The sequence below is a fragment of the Cornus florida genome, unplaced genomic scaffold (assembly GCF_030987335.1).
Source record: "Cornus florida cultivar Cherokee Brave unplaced genomic scaffold, ASM3098733v1 CherokeeBrave_3.0.0_Hap2_Chr01, whole genome shotgun sequence".
Taxonomy (NCBI): Eukaryota; Viridiplantae; Streptophyta; class Magnoliopsida; order Cornales; family Cornaceae; genus Cornus; species Cornus florida.
In genome coordinates this window covers 121,888,046-121,904,229 of record NW_026775571.1, presented here as the reverse complement: position 1 = coordinate 121,904,229, position 16,184 = coordinate 121,888,046, and the positions used below count along the sequence as shown (strand labels likewise).

The following is a 16,184-nucleotide window of genomic DNA, read 5'->3' as shown; positions in this document are numbered from 1 at the left end:
ACAAAAATATCAGATTGCTTAAATGACAATTATACTGCTACACCCACCTTACGTCAGTGCTCCGTCCAGCCTCGGCTGTGGCCCACCTCTCTTCGACTTCTTCTACAACTTTTCGGACAGTCCCGTACATTTCGTCCTCTTTATATCTCACCATTCACCATCTACCGTAGATACAAAAACCTATGTTTTTAGTTCGTTAGATTTTGAATTTTCTACAAAGGCTTCGGCGACTCTTTTTAACTCCTTCACCACACCATAGTCCAGACCCATTACTTTGTCCTCCTCCTTCACCACATAGAGTGATGGATCTTATCACTGGTTCGGTGTCGGCTGGATCGGTGGTGCTTGAAGCGGTGGTTGATGTTGTATATTTGTCAATGGCATTCGCCGGAGATGGTGGTTTTGTCCACCCTAGGAACTACATGCGAAAGCGCGTTGATTTATGAGTTATCAAACCTAGGTTCAAACCTATCGGAGTTGTCAAACGGCGAGGAAGAATAAGCGATGCCGAAACGACCGGGAAGAATAAATGGTGCCGAAGGATGTAACAGAAAGTAGTAGGTTTGTCAGTGTTGGTGGCTTTCGTGCCCGCCGCCGTCATCATGATGGATCGCTTGCCCTACCGTCGTCGTTTCTTGTACCGGCCCCACTACCGTCTCTTGCGCCGACACCCTTGTCGGTGTTGGTGGTGGTGTGTATAATATATATATATATATATACACACACGTGTATATATATATGTTTTATATATATAATTTGTAAATTTACAAAATTTTTAGAGATATTTTAGTCCTATAATATAATTATTTAGGCTAAATAGTTGTCTTGACAAAAAAAATAAAGGGTATTTAAGTCATTTTATATCATGTCATTGCTTATTTTTGAAAGATATTTGAGGGTGAAATATGACCAATGGGGTGTGAGTGAAATTAACACTAAGGCTATGTTTGATACGGTGGGTTTGAAGGGGGAGGATAACATTAGTTATGAGGGAAATGGAAGTGAATGATAATTTTAACCCCCTGTCGTATTTCGTTGATTAGTGAGAGAAAAGAAAGGAAAGGATAGTAATTATGTTTGGAAAAAAAAAAGGAAGGAAAGCATTTTTGTAAATTTACTATTATACCCTTTTATATTATAAAAATTAAAGTTATGGGCCTCATAATTTATAGGTCAGGGATGATGGGCCACCAGAAAAACAAATATATTTTTAGGGCAAATAATTTTAGCCTTCGCCTCCATCTTTATTCTCGTTCTTAACTCTAAACTTGCCTCTCTCTCGCGCTCACTTTCTCTGTGCAACTGCAAACTACAAAATCTACAAGAATCAGAAGTTCAAAACCCATATATTTCAGAACCAATAGTGAAGTAGTTAGGTCCGACGGTTTCCATGAGCGGTGAAGAGGTCTGGTCAGCCACAAAATTGAAATTAGCTCCATCCATGTACCTATTTGACATGTTTGATTCATCGCCGGATTGAACTTCGCCGCCCACTCGCCGTCACGCACGCATGCGAGTAGATTTAACACGTCTTTCATGTGCACACGCGCCTCTTCATCTCCGGTGACTGCAATTCTGTTCCAGCCTCTCCTTAATATAGTGAATTTTGGTGCCCTAGAATCAAGGGTAAATTTAGTATTACATTGCTCTCTCGTGCTCTGTCCTCCTCTTTCTTCCCATTTTTGGGAGGATTACAAAAGTCACTGTTGAGCCTATTTCTATTCCTCTAAAACCCTCCATTTCCTTTCCTTTCCTTTCCTTCCAACTTCCAATACCAAACACGTTTTTTTATCACCCTCCGTAACATTCTTTTCCTCCCATTTCCACTTTACCAAATTGAGCTAAAATATAATTGAAAAGGAAAAAGTAAGCAAATACGACTCCTTTGGGTTTCTCCATTTCCCATTCGGTCCAAACACTGGTAAGCTTTCTGTTGTCTGTCTGGTCTCTTCGACCTTGAAAAATCATCATTCAACGCAGTAAACCCTAATCCCATCGAATCGACTTGAAACATTTTTTTCCCTCTCTAAAAATGTGTCTCCATATAAGTCTCTCTTTATATATAATCGAGTTCTTCTGTCTACAATTTGTTCACACCCACTTGAATGAATAATTTCAACATGAACGCGAGTATTCTTCATAAAGGGAGTTGATACGGCATTATGTCCATCAGTAACTCAATCCGGATGCAGCGGCAGCAACTAATTTTACCATTACTTTCTTCAAGTCCATGTAAGTTTTCTCTCTCTCCTCCGACTGCACATCATCATTACTTTTCAGCTCTTACCATTCCATCCACAAAAACTTGTTCGGAGAAGAACGAACATGGGGATGTATGCCAGACCGAACCCCCTATTATTTCAGATAAGATATTCCAATCAGCTGCAAAATTGGGTTCTTACAGATTGGGCGATTCCACTTTTTATTCTCTGATTGAAAATTATGCCAACTCTGGCGACTTTAGGTCACTGGAGAAGGTTTTGGATCGGATGAAACGGGAACGGAGGGTATTCATAGAGAAGAATTTAATTACAGTGTTTAAAGCCTATGGGAAGGCACATTTCCCGGAAAAGGCGGTGGATTTGTTCTACAAAATGGTGGATGAGTTCCAATGTAAACAAACGGTTAGATCATTTAACTCAGTTCTTAATATAATTATTCAAGAGGGTCTTTATTATCGCGCTTTGGAGTTCCACTGCCATGTTGTAAATACTAAGAATATTTTGCCAAATGTGCTAACTTTCAATTTGATTATTAAAGCCATGTGTAAACTAGGGTTGATTGATAGAGCAGTAGAGGCATTTAGAGAGATGCCTCTTTGTAATTGCACTCCCGATGTTTTCACTTACTGTACATTGATGGATGGGCTGTGCAAGGAGAAAAGGATTGATGAAGCGGTGTCTCTGTTGGATGAGATGCAAATAGAGGGGTGCTTCCCTAGCCCCATGACATTTAATGTGCTGATTAATGGCCTCTGCAAGGAGGGTGACCTGGCTCGTGCTGCAAAGCTTGTGGACAATATGTTCCTAAAAGGATGTGTTCCAAATGAAGTGACCTATAACACCCTTATTCATGGTTTGTGTCTCAAAGGAAAATTGGACAAGGCAATTAGTCTTTTGGATAGGATGGTGCTAAATAAATGTGTTCCCAATGAAGTCACCTATGGTACAATCATCAATGGGCTTGTGAAGCAAGGAAGAGCTGTTGATGGTGCTCGTGTTCTAATCTCTATGGAGGAAAGAGGGCACCAAGCAAATGAATATGTATATTCATCACTTATTAGTGGGTTTTTCAAGGAGGGAAAATCAAAAGAGGGAATGAGAACGTGGGAAAAAATGCTAGAGAAGGGATGCAATCCCAATATTGTTGGTTTCAGTGCTCTTATTGATGGCCTGTGTCGAGAAGGAAAACCTGATGAAGCTAAGGAAATTCTGTCTGAGATGGTGAATCAAGGTTGCATTCCCAATGCTTTCACTTATAGCTCCTTGATGAGGGGTTTCTTCGAGATGGGGAATAGCTATAAAGCAATTATCTTGTGGAAAGAGATGGCGGATAACAATTGTATTCATAATGAGATATGTTATAGTGTACTCATTCATGGCCTATGCAAGGATGGGAAGCTTAAGGAGGCTATGATGGTATGGAAGCATATGTTGGCCAAAGGCTGGACGCCCGATGTTGTGGCTTATACTTCAATGATTCATGCCCTCTGCAATGCTGGGTCCATAGAATTGGGTTTGAAACTTTTCAACGAGATGCTCTATCAAGAGTCTGATTCTCAACCAGATGTAATAACTTTTAACATACTTTTCACTGCTTTGTGCAAACTGAATAGGATCTCCCATGCCATTGATCTTTTAAATCATATGTTGGATCGAGGTTGTGATCCTGATCTAGTTACATGTAACGTTTTCTTGAAAGCTTTGAAAGAGAAGCTAAACCCACCACAAGATGGGAGGGATTTTCTGGATGAGCTTGCAATACAACTATACAAGCGACAGAGAACAATAGGAGCTTCCAAAATTGTAGAAATGATGCTTCAGAAGTTTCTTCCTCCAAAAACCTCCACTTGGGAAAGAGTTGTTCGAGAACTTTGCAAGCCAAGGAAGATTCAAACAGCTATTTATAAGTGTTGGAACAACTTATTCTGCTGATTCATTAGGTGAGACTATCTGTATGTATTATAATTTCCAGTGATTTCACTATTAATTATCATTAAACCTTACTGTTGATTATATATATATAAGTATAATTCAAGCCATTTAAATGCTTCAATAAAATTTGTACTATTAGTGCAATTCCTAGAGTTACTGCATCAGCATTTTGAGCTTTCAATATTTTATACCAATTACGAATTGACAAAGGATATCCTCTGTTTAGTATTCAACATTTAATGGGTAGTTGAGATCTCAAATTCTTACACCTTTATGCAAACTTGCTTGGAATTTTGTAGAACAAGATGATGGCTTTCCCCTTCAACTATTCTTTGTTATGCAAATGACATCTTTCTTACCATGTATTCATTAATTTTTTTGATAAGTATGTATTCAGTAATTCACAACCTTCGATTATTTCTGAAACAGAAAAAAAAAAAAAAACCAAGGACTAAAAAATATTAATGATACTCCAAATAATTCTGACGGATACAATATTGATGACACTGCCTGAATTCTTGCACATGCTTAGTATAAGTAGATTTGTCCTGTTGCAGTTAGCATAAGCCCTTCTCCTGAACATCGTTGCTTTTATGTTGACAGACGTATTTTGCATGCAAAATTAGTCGTGACACAGCTTAGTTGAGTTGAATTAAGTTTGCAATTATATTATTGTTAAGCATTATTTGACCTTGCTTCACTCTTCTCAACACACCATATTCACTCACATTTGAGGTGCAGCGATTGGAGCTTACAAATTACTTGGAGAACATGTGTGATAGAGAATGGACCTACACTAATGCAATCTAAAATGATTGGGATGTCATGCATAAGCGAGTATGAGTATGAAAACATCCACTTTGTGCAAATAATATCAGAGTTTAGGTTTGTTTTTAGTCTACCGCACCCAGCATCCTCTACTGGCAAGACCTATTGCAATATACCGGATACTATAAATTTAGCTTTTCAAATAATGTGTTGAAGGAGACCATCTATTTGAAGGATACATAAATTAATTTCAATAAACATTTTTGTACTTATTTTATTTTATTATTATTTTAAATTTTTTTTCAATGAAGGTGAGCGTTGGCACAACGGTTTGGTTCTCTATTGTGTGACCTAAAGTTCACGGATTTGAAACAAGGAAACAACCTCGATCTCTAGATGCGGAGGTAAAGCTACGCACATCTAACCCTCCCCAAACCCTGCAGTGGTGGGAGCCTCGTGCATTGGATTTTCCCGCTTTTTAAATCATGTTAAAAAAATATAAAAATGATTTTTTAGTGTCCTATGAATGTGTGTTGTTATATGAAAATTCTCACATAATTTTCAACTCTCATACATGTGGTGCTTTTGAACCTGATTTGCTTATGTTTCTTTTTCATTATGCAGTCCTATCTAGTAGGTGGAAGACTATCTCGACTGCCTTTTGATGCGAAGAAAGGTTTGACTTTTCAAAAAGAGATGATGACGATCACTAATACTATCTTCAAGCAGAGGTAAATCAGCTATAAGATTTTATTTTAGTTTATTTTAGTTTATGCTCCATTTGGGCCATTGCTTGGTGAAATATTAAAAGTTTAAATGGTCAAGCGTGAGAATGGGGGGTTTTGGGCGCAAGGGCAACCACATTTTTCAAATAATGCCAAAGTTTAGAACTGTATACAGTCCACCCATCCAAGTGCCCTGCAGTAACTAGACCACATTGGCTAATGACCTTAAAAAATAAAGGATAAATTACATGTACGTCCCCTCTAATTAGGGTTTATTACAGTTACCTCTCTTGTGTTTTGGATAATTTTAGATACCTCCGTTCTAGCTACATGTCCTATCAAATCAACCACTACCTTTAGTTTCATTAACGGTCAGAGATGGTCAACGCTAATGTGATAAGTTTTTTTAGCTTCATATGACTAATGTGCCATTCAAATTACTGAAAAGAAACTTTTGTCCAATGCTTGTTGTGTGAAAAAGACAATTATGCCCCCAACTGACAGCAATTCCTTCAAAGGACGAGGAGGAATGTTTGAGAAAAGTGGTGGCGGGGGGTTTCGCAGGCTAATGATCTTTTTGCTTCCATAGCTCACATAAGGCTTCCCTTTGTTTTAGGGGTACAACACCACCACACAATAGACATTTGGCAAAAGTGTTTCCATAGCAATTTGAAGGGCTCATTTGTCATATGAAGCTAAAAAACTTGCCACGTCAGCTTTGACCATCTTTGATCATTGGTGAAACTGACGATACATTTGTTGCACACATGTAACTAGAAGGGGGGTAATTATAATTATCCAAAACATAGGGGACGTAAGTGTAATAAACCCTAACTAGAGGGGCGGTAAGTGTAATTTACCCGTAATAAACTTGTACTGTTTTTCTCTGCGTAGCTTCATGTTATTCATTGTCGTACTGCCTAATATTTTGCGTATTTCACCTCCACCTCCACCTTTTTTATTTTTTTTTATTTTTTTGTTAAATTGATTTCTCGAGTTATAGTTAAGAAATTACTGTCTGGCTCCAAGTAGTTGTGAAAAGGTGTTCTCAAGTTAAGCTGGGAAGGTAATATTTGTTTATTTTGAAATGACAAGCTATCTTACCCTTTAAGGTAAGCTCAAGTTACAGAACTAGCTTATAAATTCGAGTTCCTAACCACAACCAAATAAAAATATAGGGGCTCATAATTCTGCAGTGAAATAACATTAGGATATATTTTGCCATAGGCGCTATACTTTGAGCACTTGAGCAAAATAAGCTTATAGTTGATAAAGTGTTGTTCCAACATTGTTAGAATTAAAAACAAGATGACACATTCAGGCTGTCAAAAGAAAAGAAAATAAAAGAAAGAGAAAAAGAATAAAATCCTTTCAAAAGTTAAAACCTCCACAAACAACTCCGATCTACATATTAATCAAAATAGAATAAGATAATGAATTTATGCCCATTATATTGAACTTATTAACACTATATCCAAACAAAAGAATTATACCTTGAAAAATAGTATTATTGTTTATGGGACGACTTATAGACTTATAGTAGCATCTATAACTGCTAAAGCAAGTATATCTCTTTCATGTCTTCCACTGTTCTCTCAATCAGTAAATTTGTCTTCTGTTTTTTACAGAAAGCCGGAGAAACCAAAAGTCAAGCAAGTCAAAAATTGTTAAAGGAGGTTATTTAATTTTTTGACAAAGAGTTTAAAGCACAATATCTGCAAACGCATAGTATAACATACAAATAGACTAACAAGATAAAGATAGGAAAAAGAAAGAAAGAATGATAGATGAGATACTACAAAACATGTATTTGGAATCAATATGTGAACAAAAAGGTTTCCAAAGCATTCACTACCAAATTTCATCAATCATCTTTTTTTCTTTACTTCTCAGCTTTCTATTTCCATGAAAGCATTGAAACTGTTGTACTCCATTTGTTTTAATGGAAAACCTTTTGAGAACTTTTTCAATAGAAAAAGGAAAAAAAGGACATTTTAGGAAAAAATTTCTCACTAACTTTATGGTGATACATTCCATGTATCTCTTTATTTTATTTTATTTTATTTTTCTGTAAGGAATGTGTCTGCTTGCTAATCAGAATATGACATAAATTTAAGAACTAAAATTGAATAATTCTCCAATATATATATATATATATATATATGTATGTTTATATTGGGTAGTATTAAAAAGTGAACATATAGTCACCAAACTTTTTTTTGTTACGATGCAACCCAGACTATGTTTTAAAGCCAAAAAGACAAGAGAAGAAAAATTGCACTCCAAAATTCTCAATACAAAGCTAATGGATAAATATTTTCTTCTATATTCAGTGGGGTGCAATTTGAGCATACCATCGCAAACTTAACCCAAACCCAACCCAACCTAACCTTTTCACGGTCTTGGACAGCACTTTCTAAACCTTGAGTCAGGATTGGATTTGAAGATTTCAGTTTGGGTTGTGGTTGGGCTGAGGTTTCAGGCATCCTGAAACCTACTCCAATTTGTCAAACCTGATCTTAACATGAATATATATTATACACACGCATACCACACGTGGATAGTTGTTAATGTGGTAGCTTATGAAATTTTATTTGCATATTTTAATGGTATAATTATTATTCTGAAAGGTATTTTGAGTGATTTGTAATTTTGAAGTAGAACTATCATTGGGTTCCTGTCAACCCGAACTCAACCCAAATTTCCTAACCCGTGCTCAGAAAAGTGTGTGGATTGGGCTCTATCTTAGAAGCTCAGGTTGGGATCTTAGGTTGAAGGTTTCATACTTTGGATTGAGTCTGGACTAATTCCTCAACCTCCCTGAGTTGCAGCCCCAATTTTCAGGACGTACGTGCCTTGCTATCAGTGAGATATGAATGATATGAGTAGTTCTTTGTGATATATATTATCATGCTAGGCATGAATTATATATCGATATATTTGCATTCGTACTTCACATAAGATTTTATTTGCACATGCAACTTGAAACAGGAATCAGAATTCAGATAGTGAACTGGAGGATGCAGTTCTCAATCATCAAAGCAGAACTTTCGGACTCAAGCACTTAACAAGCAGATGCACACTTTTAGAAGCTGTCCCTTAACAAGAACTGACATTTATTTATTTTGTTACTGTTCCTTGTATCAAATTGAAGTGCTCTGATTTGGTCCCTCATTGATTTTATTTTTTATTGATGAATTTTTGTGGTTTCAGATGTTTAATAAGAGTAGTGGGTTGAGGTAGATTTTCTTAGGGCCTTCTTGGAAGAGTGGCAGATTGTTAACGCTGGGTGGAGAGCTGAGTAACAACATGCCATTTGATGCAACACCTAACTATAACATTCAACCACTAATGTGAAGATTTAGAGCAAAATTAGCAGCATGAGAGCCAAAGGCAACTTTAGTGCTTCACCGTGTGTAGTGTTAATATTCTAAAACCTGACAGACTCACTCTTGTTTCTTGAGTAAACTTCCCAAATAACCTTTACGAACACTAGTCTAGTCCATCTATAGTCTCTCTTACTCTCCCTTCCCCAGACACGCACTGTCACACACATGGCCATTCATCATGCATTTGGTATATGGTTTATTCTCTCATGGTGTGCATCCAAACATGCACACAGTACACACACAAACACTCATATGTAGGTATCATATATATATATACATACATACATATATATATATATATATCAACTTATTTTGTTTATATATAGAGGGGAATTATTCCTTCTTTTTTTCTTCTTTTGGATGCTGATGTGCGTGATATTTCTATTAATAATAAACAACTCGCAATAGAACGAATCCTTATATGATAGGGCTATATAGAGGGTGTGGAAACTCAAGGATTGTGGCGGAATTGCTAAGTATAAAATCAATTCGAAATTCGATTTGGGTGAAGAATTTGATTTGTTTTCTATTTCTACTTTGCAATGAATGTAAAAACTGAAAATAAACTAAGTTACGAGAGAATATGTATTAAGAGAAGGGGAACTTAGGGATTAACTTCACTACTAGCCTCATAACGTCGCCAATTGTAGTAATTTTGTAAATTCATATTTATGTATATTCGGGAATCAAGTGGCCTTACGTTCACTTCCAATTCAATTAGAAAGGTGTATATGAGCAAACACTAAGCATAACTCATTTTCGGTTGGCATGAACTATCTACCTAACTACTCTAATCTACTGTGCAGTACAACCCGTCTTCTCTAGGCATGAATTATCGAACCATTCATTAATATATTCGTTAAGCACCATTGCATGATCACTTCTCCTATAATCACATAAAATAAGAGATGTTTGAATTCGATTAAAGTAAAATCAATTCCAAGACAAGATAGAGATTTCATTAAAATCAATTATAATTATTAAATCTCAATTGCATAGTACTACTAAGTCAATTGCTCTTAATCATGCAATTAATATACATAATCAGAAAAGATCCCCAAAAATAAGAACAATTAACAATTGTTACTTGGCTAGGGTTACATCAATGCCCTAAGAGATAATTTAGCTACTCATGGAGAAGGAAGAAATCTTCAATGATGTGTTGAACACCATGTCCATGGACTGCTATTTCTAACCAGAACCACCTTCTTCAACTTTCAACAATGAAGAAAAGCCATTAGCTGCCAATCTCTTTCTAAAACTTGTCTCTGCATAAACCTACTTCAATTGTGGTAATCATACCCTAAATAAGTTTCAGGACGGGCCTCAATGTGAACCATAAGCTTTTGATGAAGTCTGGTCCGTAAAACATGTAAATCCCACAACTATTAGGATTTAAATTTGATGTACCGAAGATCGATAGTAGGTGAGCTGCGATCAATCTTGTGCACCGCAACGATCGATTGTACCAAGGCCACGATCGATCGTAACCTTGGCATAGAGTTTTTGGTCTTCGGAAAGCTTGCAACACATGCATAAGGACATTAGAGTATTTAGGATCGATCCTAGAGGAGCTAGGATCGATTGTAGCTTCACAAATTTGACTTTTTCATCCTTTGGAGTCCGGAATTGTCCCCAATCATGCCATTGCTCCTCCCAATCCTCGGAAACTGTTAGCATATATGATACCATGATTTATGGAATGACTTACCATAATAGCAGAGATCTGACTATGCATATGTTAAAATATATGATAGCCACGATTTATGGAATGACTTACCATAATAGCAGAGAGTTGACTATGCTATAGAATATGCCATAGAATATGCTTTAGAATAGGTTGTGATTTGATTTAGATTTGATTTAGTTTCCTTTCTTGTAATATGAGCATGTGCTCTATTTAATCTATAAATACTAGAGCTGTGAATGAGTAATTTATCTTATTCAAGCCTTTATGCAATTCTCTCCTTTATCTTCTTTTTATATTTCTACTTGGTATCAGAGCCAACACCTTTCCACACCTTTCAGCAGCCTTGTTACTTGTGCGACAGCCACTTAGGCTATCGTGTGACGTTGCCTACATATGTTTTTCTGTATTGCTGTTTTTTGATCGAAAACAGGTAATTTTAAGTTTTACAATTTCTTTTTTACTCTTTTAGGGTTAGGTAAATTGGAATAGTTGGTCTCCAACACCTAGAAGGGCTTGGGTAAAAAAAAAAAAATTAGTCTACAAAGAGGTTCCGGATATTAAGAAGGAGGCTGTCTGGCTATATGTAAGCGGGCAGCACTCTTTAAAAAAAGTATGTATTTGGATTTTTCGGGAATGGTCCGAGGAGACATTGTTATTGTTTATGGTCTGAGGAGACCATTTTTTTTATTAACAGAATTTGTGGTGTTTTTGGAGTTTTTTATTGTCGCGTGACAGATTATGGCAGATTCAGGGTCCTTGACTGTTAATTCTCTTGGCTTAAGTTCTGTGGGTGGTGGTGCCATTTTTTCCACCAACTCATTAGAAAATCTAGGACTTCAAATCACCACAGTGAAGTTGGATGGTTCTAACTATTTGATTTGGGCATAGTCTGCCAAGATGTTCATTGGTGGCAAAGGCAATATTGGCTATATTACTGGTTTTGATAAACAACCAGCTGAGTCAGAGAAAACATATCCACAGTGGTTTGCGGATAACGCTATGGTTATGTCTTGGCTAGTCAATTCGATGCAACCAAGCATAGTTGTTGGTTATATGTTTATGAAGACTGCTAAGCAGATTTGGGATTTAGTTCAACGCACTTATTCTCAGAGGCAGAATAATGCACGAATTTTCCAGCTGGGGCGAAATATCACCAGGATTTCTCAAGGTGACTTGGTAGTTTCAGGTTACATCGCCAAGCTTCGTGTTATTTGGGAGGAGATGTCATATTATGATTCCTTCCACTCTTGGAAGGATCCAGATGATGCAGTTTTATATGCAGGGATTGTGGAGAAGAATCGAGTGTTTTAGTTTCTTGCCGGGTTGAACGACGAGTTTTAGTATGCTCGTGTTCATTTATTGGGCTTATCTTCATTCTCTACTCTTGAGGATGCATACTCCTATGTGTTGTCAGATGAGAGCCGTTGGACTCATCTATTAGGTGTTGCTTTTGTTGATCGTTCTGCTATGGCAGTTCGGGTTCCCAACCTTTCAGGAACTGCACCATCCCAATCAGTTCAGAGCTCTACCACCGGTCTTCCTCTGGGACGACAAAGCGGACGGTGTGACCATTGCAGAAAAATTGGTTACATCAAATCTCGTTGTTATGCTCTACATGGACGCCCACCGCAACAGAAACAATAGCCTCGATCTTCTGCACATTTCGTTACACAACCAATCTCGTTGTCAACTCCTGACAACTCTGCCTTTACATCTTCTGCCACAGTTACCTTGACTCAAATTGATTTGGACAAGTTCAAGCAATTCTTCAACCAAATGGAGGCATCATCTTAGCCAACCTCCACTTATGCCCGCTTAGGTACTATTGTGTTTGCACATAACGTATCTACATCTTTGACACCATGGATCATTGATTCTGGTGCTTCAGACAATATGACTGGTATGTCCTCACTCTTCCAATCTTATAGTATCTGCTCTGGCCATCGCAAGGTCCGCCTTGTGGATGGCTCTCCATCTTCCATTGTTGGGAAGGGTTACATATCAGTTACTCCTTCATTAACTTTGTCAGATACACTTCATGTTCCAAAGTTGACTACAAATCTTACTTCTGTTAGTAACGTTACCAAACAATTAAATTGTAGTGTAACGCTCTTTCCTTCTCATTGTATTTTTCAGGATCTGGTGTCGAAACGAACGATTGGCAGTGGGCGTGAAGTGGACGGTTTATACCTGTTGGATGCTCCTTTGTCACCTCAGGCACATTTAGCTTCATTTTCTAATATTGTTTCATCTAATAAAGCCCATCTTATGCCTTGGCACATACGTTTAGGACATATTTCTTTCGGTTATTTAAAACATTTATTTCCTTCCTTATTTTGTAACGTGGCAGTGTCAGATTTATCTTGTGAGACATGTCATATGGTTAAACATGTTCGTTCCAATTATCCTGCTAGTAGTAATAAATCTGCTTTAACACCTTTTGATCTTGTTTATTCAGATGTGTGGGGTCCTTGCCCAATTACTTCTAGTCTTGGATTTCGATATTTCGTGTTGTTCATTGATGATCATAGTCGTGTTATATGGGTTTATCTTATGAAAACCAAAAATGAGGTATACACCATTTTTAAAAATTTTATGACAATGGCTCAAACTTAATATGGTCGTACCATTAAAAAATTCAGATCTGATCAGGGTACGGAGTACACTTATGGGGAGGTACAACGGTTATGTATAGAATTTGGGATTGAGCATCAGATGGCTAATGTTAAAACTCCTCAACAAAATGGTCGTTTTGAGAGAATCGCCACATCCTTGAGTTAGACAGAGCAATTTGCATTGGCATGAATGATCCCCAGTCATTTTGGGGAGATGCAGTTCTTACGGCTGTTTACATCATTAGTTGGACTCCTTCTAGGAATCTTAACTTTACAGCCCCACTCTCAATCTTACATCCCAATTCATCTCTTTTTTTGATTCCTCCGCGAGTCTTCGGGTGTGTGTGCTTTGTTCAGCAATTGGGGCAGACTCCTACAAAGCTTGACCCCAAGGCTTTGAAGTGTGTTTTTTTGGGCTATTCTCACTCTCGAAAAGGTTATAGATGTTACCATCCTTCCAGTCGTCTGCGGTTTATATCCATGGATGTTTCTTTCTTTGAGCATACACCATACTATAGTGGTTCAGTTGGTTCTCAAAGTGAATGGTTCCTATTGAATATAATGGATGATCTCCTTCTTCCATCTTCAACTCCTCTACCGTTATCTGTTTCGTCTTCTATGATTCCTCCTTGTGATACCCCTCCAGCAGGGGAATTGTTCCTTTTTCACAGGTTTATAGTCGGAGCAGGTACAAACTTCTACTCCCACGATCGACTGCCCTGTTCTTTCGTCACCAGCTCTGCCTTCTCAAGCTATTTTTTCGCTTGATGATCGCCCTATTGCTCTTCGCAAGGGTAGACGTTCTTGTACATACCCTATTTCTAATTTTGTTTCTGATTATGCTCTCTCACCCTCCTAGTGGAGTTTTCTTGTTTATGTTGCCTCGGTTCCTCTAACTTCTAGTGTTGCAGATGCACTAGCACAACCTCAATGGCGTGATGCTATGACAAAAGAACTACAAGCACTTGAGAAAAATCAAACTTGGGACATGGTTCTGCTTCCTATTGAACGAAAGGCTGTGGGTTGTCGTTGGGTGTTTACAGTTAGGCGTAATCCAGATGGTCAGTTGCTCGTTACAAGGCCCGGTTGGTTGCCAAGGGTTATGCTCAGACTCATTAATATCAGGAGACTTTTGCCCATGTTGCCAAGATGAATACCATCCGTGTATTACTTTCTGTTGCTGCGATTCGATCTTGGCCTCTATTTCAGTTAGATGTCAAGAATGCATTTCTTAATGGTGATTTGCAGGAGGTGTACATGGTTCCTCCTTCGGGCTTTCGTTCTCGTGCTCATTCTAGTATGGTATGTCGTCTTCGTCGTTCTCTATATGGCCTCAAGCAGCCTCCTCGAGCTTGGTCTAATCGCTTTGGCACTGCCATGCTCAAGTTTGGTTTCCATCAAAGTGCAGTTGATCATACCTTATTTTTACATCATTCAGGCTGTAAGACAATTGCTCTCATTGTGTATGTCGATGATATTGTTCTTACCGGCGATGATACTACCAGAATTGCTGAGGTTAAGTGCTATCTTGGCCGTCAGTTTTAGATTAAGGATCTTGGTCCCCTACGGTATTTCTTGGGCATTGAGGTGGCTCGCTCCAAGGCTGGCATTTTCATCTCTCAACGCAAGTATGTTCTTGACTTGCTTTCTGCTTCTGGTCAACTTGGCGATCGTCCTGTTGATACTCTGATTGAGAAAATCATCGGTTGGCTGATTCTGAGGGGGAGTTGTTGTCAGATGTTTGTCAGTATTAACGACTTGTGGGGAAGCTCATCTATTTATCCATGACTCGACCTGACATTGCTTATGCCGTGAGTGTCGTGAGTCAATTCATGCACTCTCCTCGTGCCCTTCACCTTGATGCAGCTATTTGAATCCTTCGCTACTTAAAAGGGTGTCCAGGCCGTGGTGTTTTGTTTGCCAATCATGGTCACTTACGTGTTGAGGCTTGGACAAATGCTGATTATGCAGGATCAATTTCAGATAGGAGGTCAACTTCAGGTTATTGTACCACTATTGGTGGTAACTTGGTTACTTGGTGTAGTAAGAAGCAGGATGTTTTCTCTCGATCTAGTGCAGAGGCAGAGTATAGGGCTATGGCTCTTGGGGAATGTGAGTTGCTATGGCTGAAAACCTTGATGACAGACTTGTGCCTTCCAGTGTCGCTTCCATTCTCACTCTACTGCGACAACAAGTCTGTCATTAGCATAGCAGCAAATCCCGTTTAGCATGACAAGACTAAGCATATAGAGGTGGATCGTCACTTCATTCGAGAGAAGATCATCTCTGGTCAAATTTGCACTCCATTTGTCACAAGCTCTCAGCAGCTTGCAGACATTCTTACAAAGGGCGTTAGCAAGATTGTGTTTGAGAATACATTGTCCACGTTAGGCGTTTCAGATATCCACGCACCAACTTGAGGGGGAGTGTTAGCATATATGATACCACGATTTATGAAATGACTTACCATAATAGCAGAGATTTGACTATGCATATGTTAGCATATATGATAGCCATGATTTATGGAATTACTTACCATAATAGTAGAGAGTTGACTATACTATAGAATATGCCATAGAATATGCTTTAGAATAGGTTGTGATTTGATTTAGATTTGATTTAGTTTCCTTTCTTGTAATATGAGCATGTGTTCTTTTTTGTCTATAAATACTAGAGCTGTGAATGAGTAATTTATCTCATTCAAGCCTTTACGCAATTCTCTCCTTTATCTTCTTTTTATATTTCTACTGAAACACTGTTGAAGGCCTGAATTAGTTAGAATTGAAACACTGTTGAAGGCCTGAATTAGTTAGAATTGACCAGAGTTGACGATGAATACCTAA

General features: G+C 37.9%; 1 protein-coding gene across 3 annotated transcripts; it reads left to right on the top strand.

Annotated features, from left to right (window-relative positions):
• Window positions 1-1,837: 1,837 nt before the first annotated feature.
• On the top strand, window positions 1,838-16,135 carry LOC132268845 (pentatricopeptide repeat-containing protein At4g20090). 3 transcript variants are annotated; one of them, XM_059769715.1, is made up of 4 exons: window positions 1,838-4,162; window positions 5,234-5,326; window positions 5,547-5,653; window positions 8,639-8,891. In XM_059769715.1, exon 1 carries the CDS (start codon window positions 2,163-2,165, stop codon window positions 4,152-4,154), a length of 1,992 nt encoding a protein of 663 aa, XP_059625698.1. In that variant the 5' UTR covers window positions 1,838-2,162; the 3' UTR covers window positions 4,155-4,162; window positions 5,234-5,326; window positions 5,547-5,653; window positions 8,639-8,891. The 3 variants fall into 3 exon arrangements, with proteins under 3 accessions (XP_059625698.1, XP_059625707.1, XP_059625693.1); XM_059769724.1 differs by lacking the exons at window positions 5,234-5,326; window positions 8,639-8,891 and adding an exon at window positions 12,863-16,135 and having other exon boundaries at window positions 1,839-4,162; XM_059769710.1 differs by lacking the exon at window positions 5,234-5,326 and having other exon boundaries at window positions 1,839-4,162.
• Window positions 16,136-16,184: the final 49 nt, after the last annotated feature.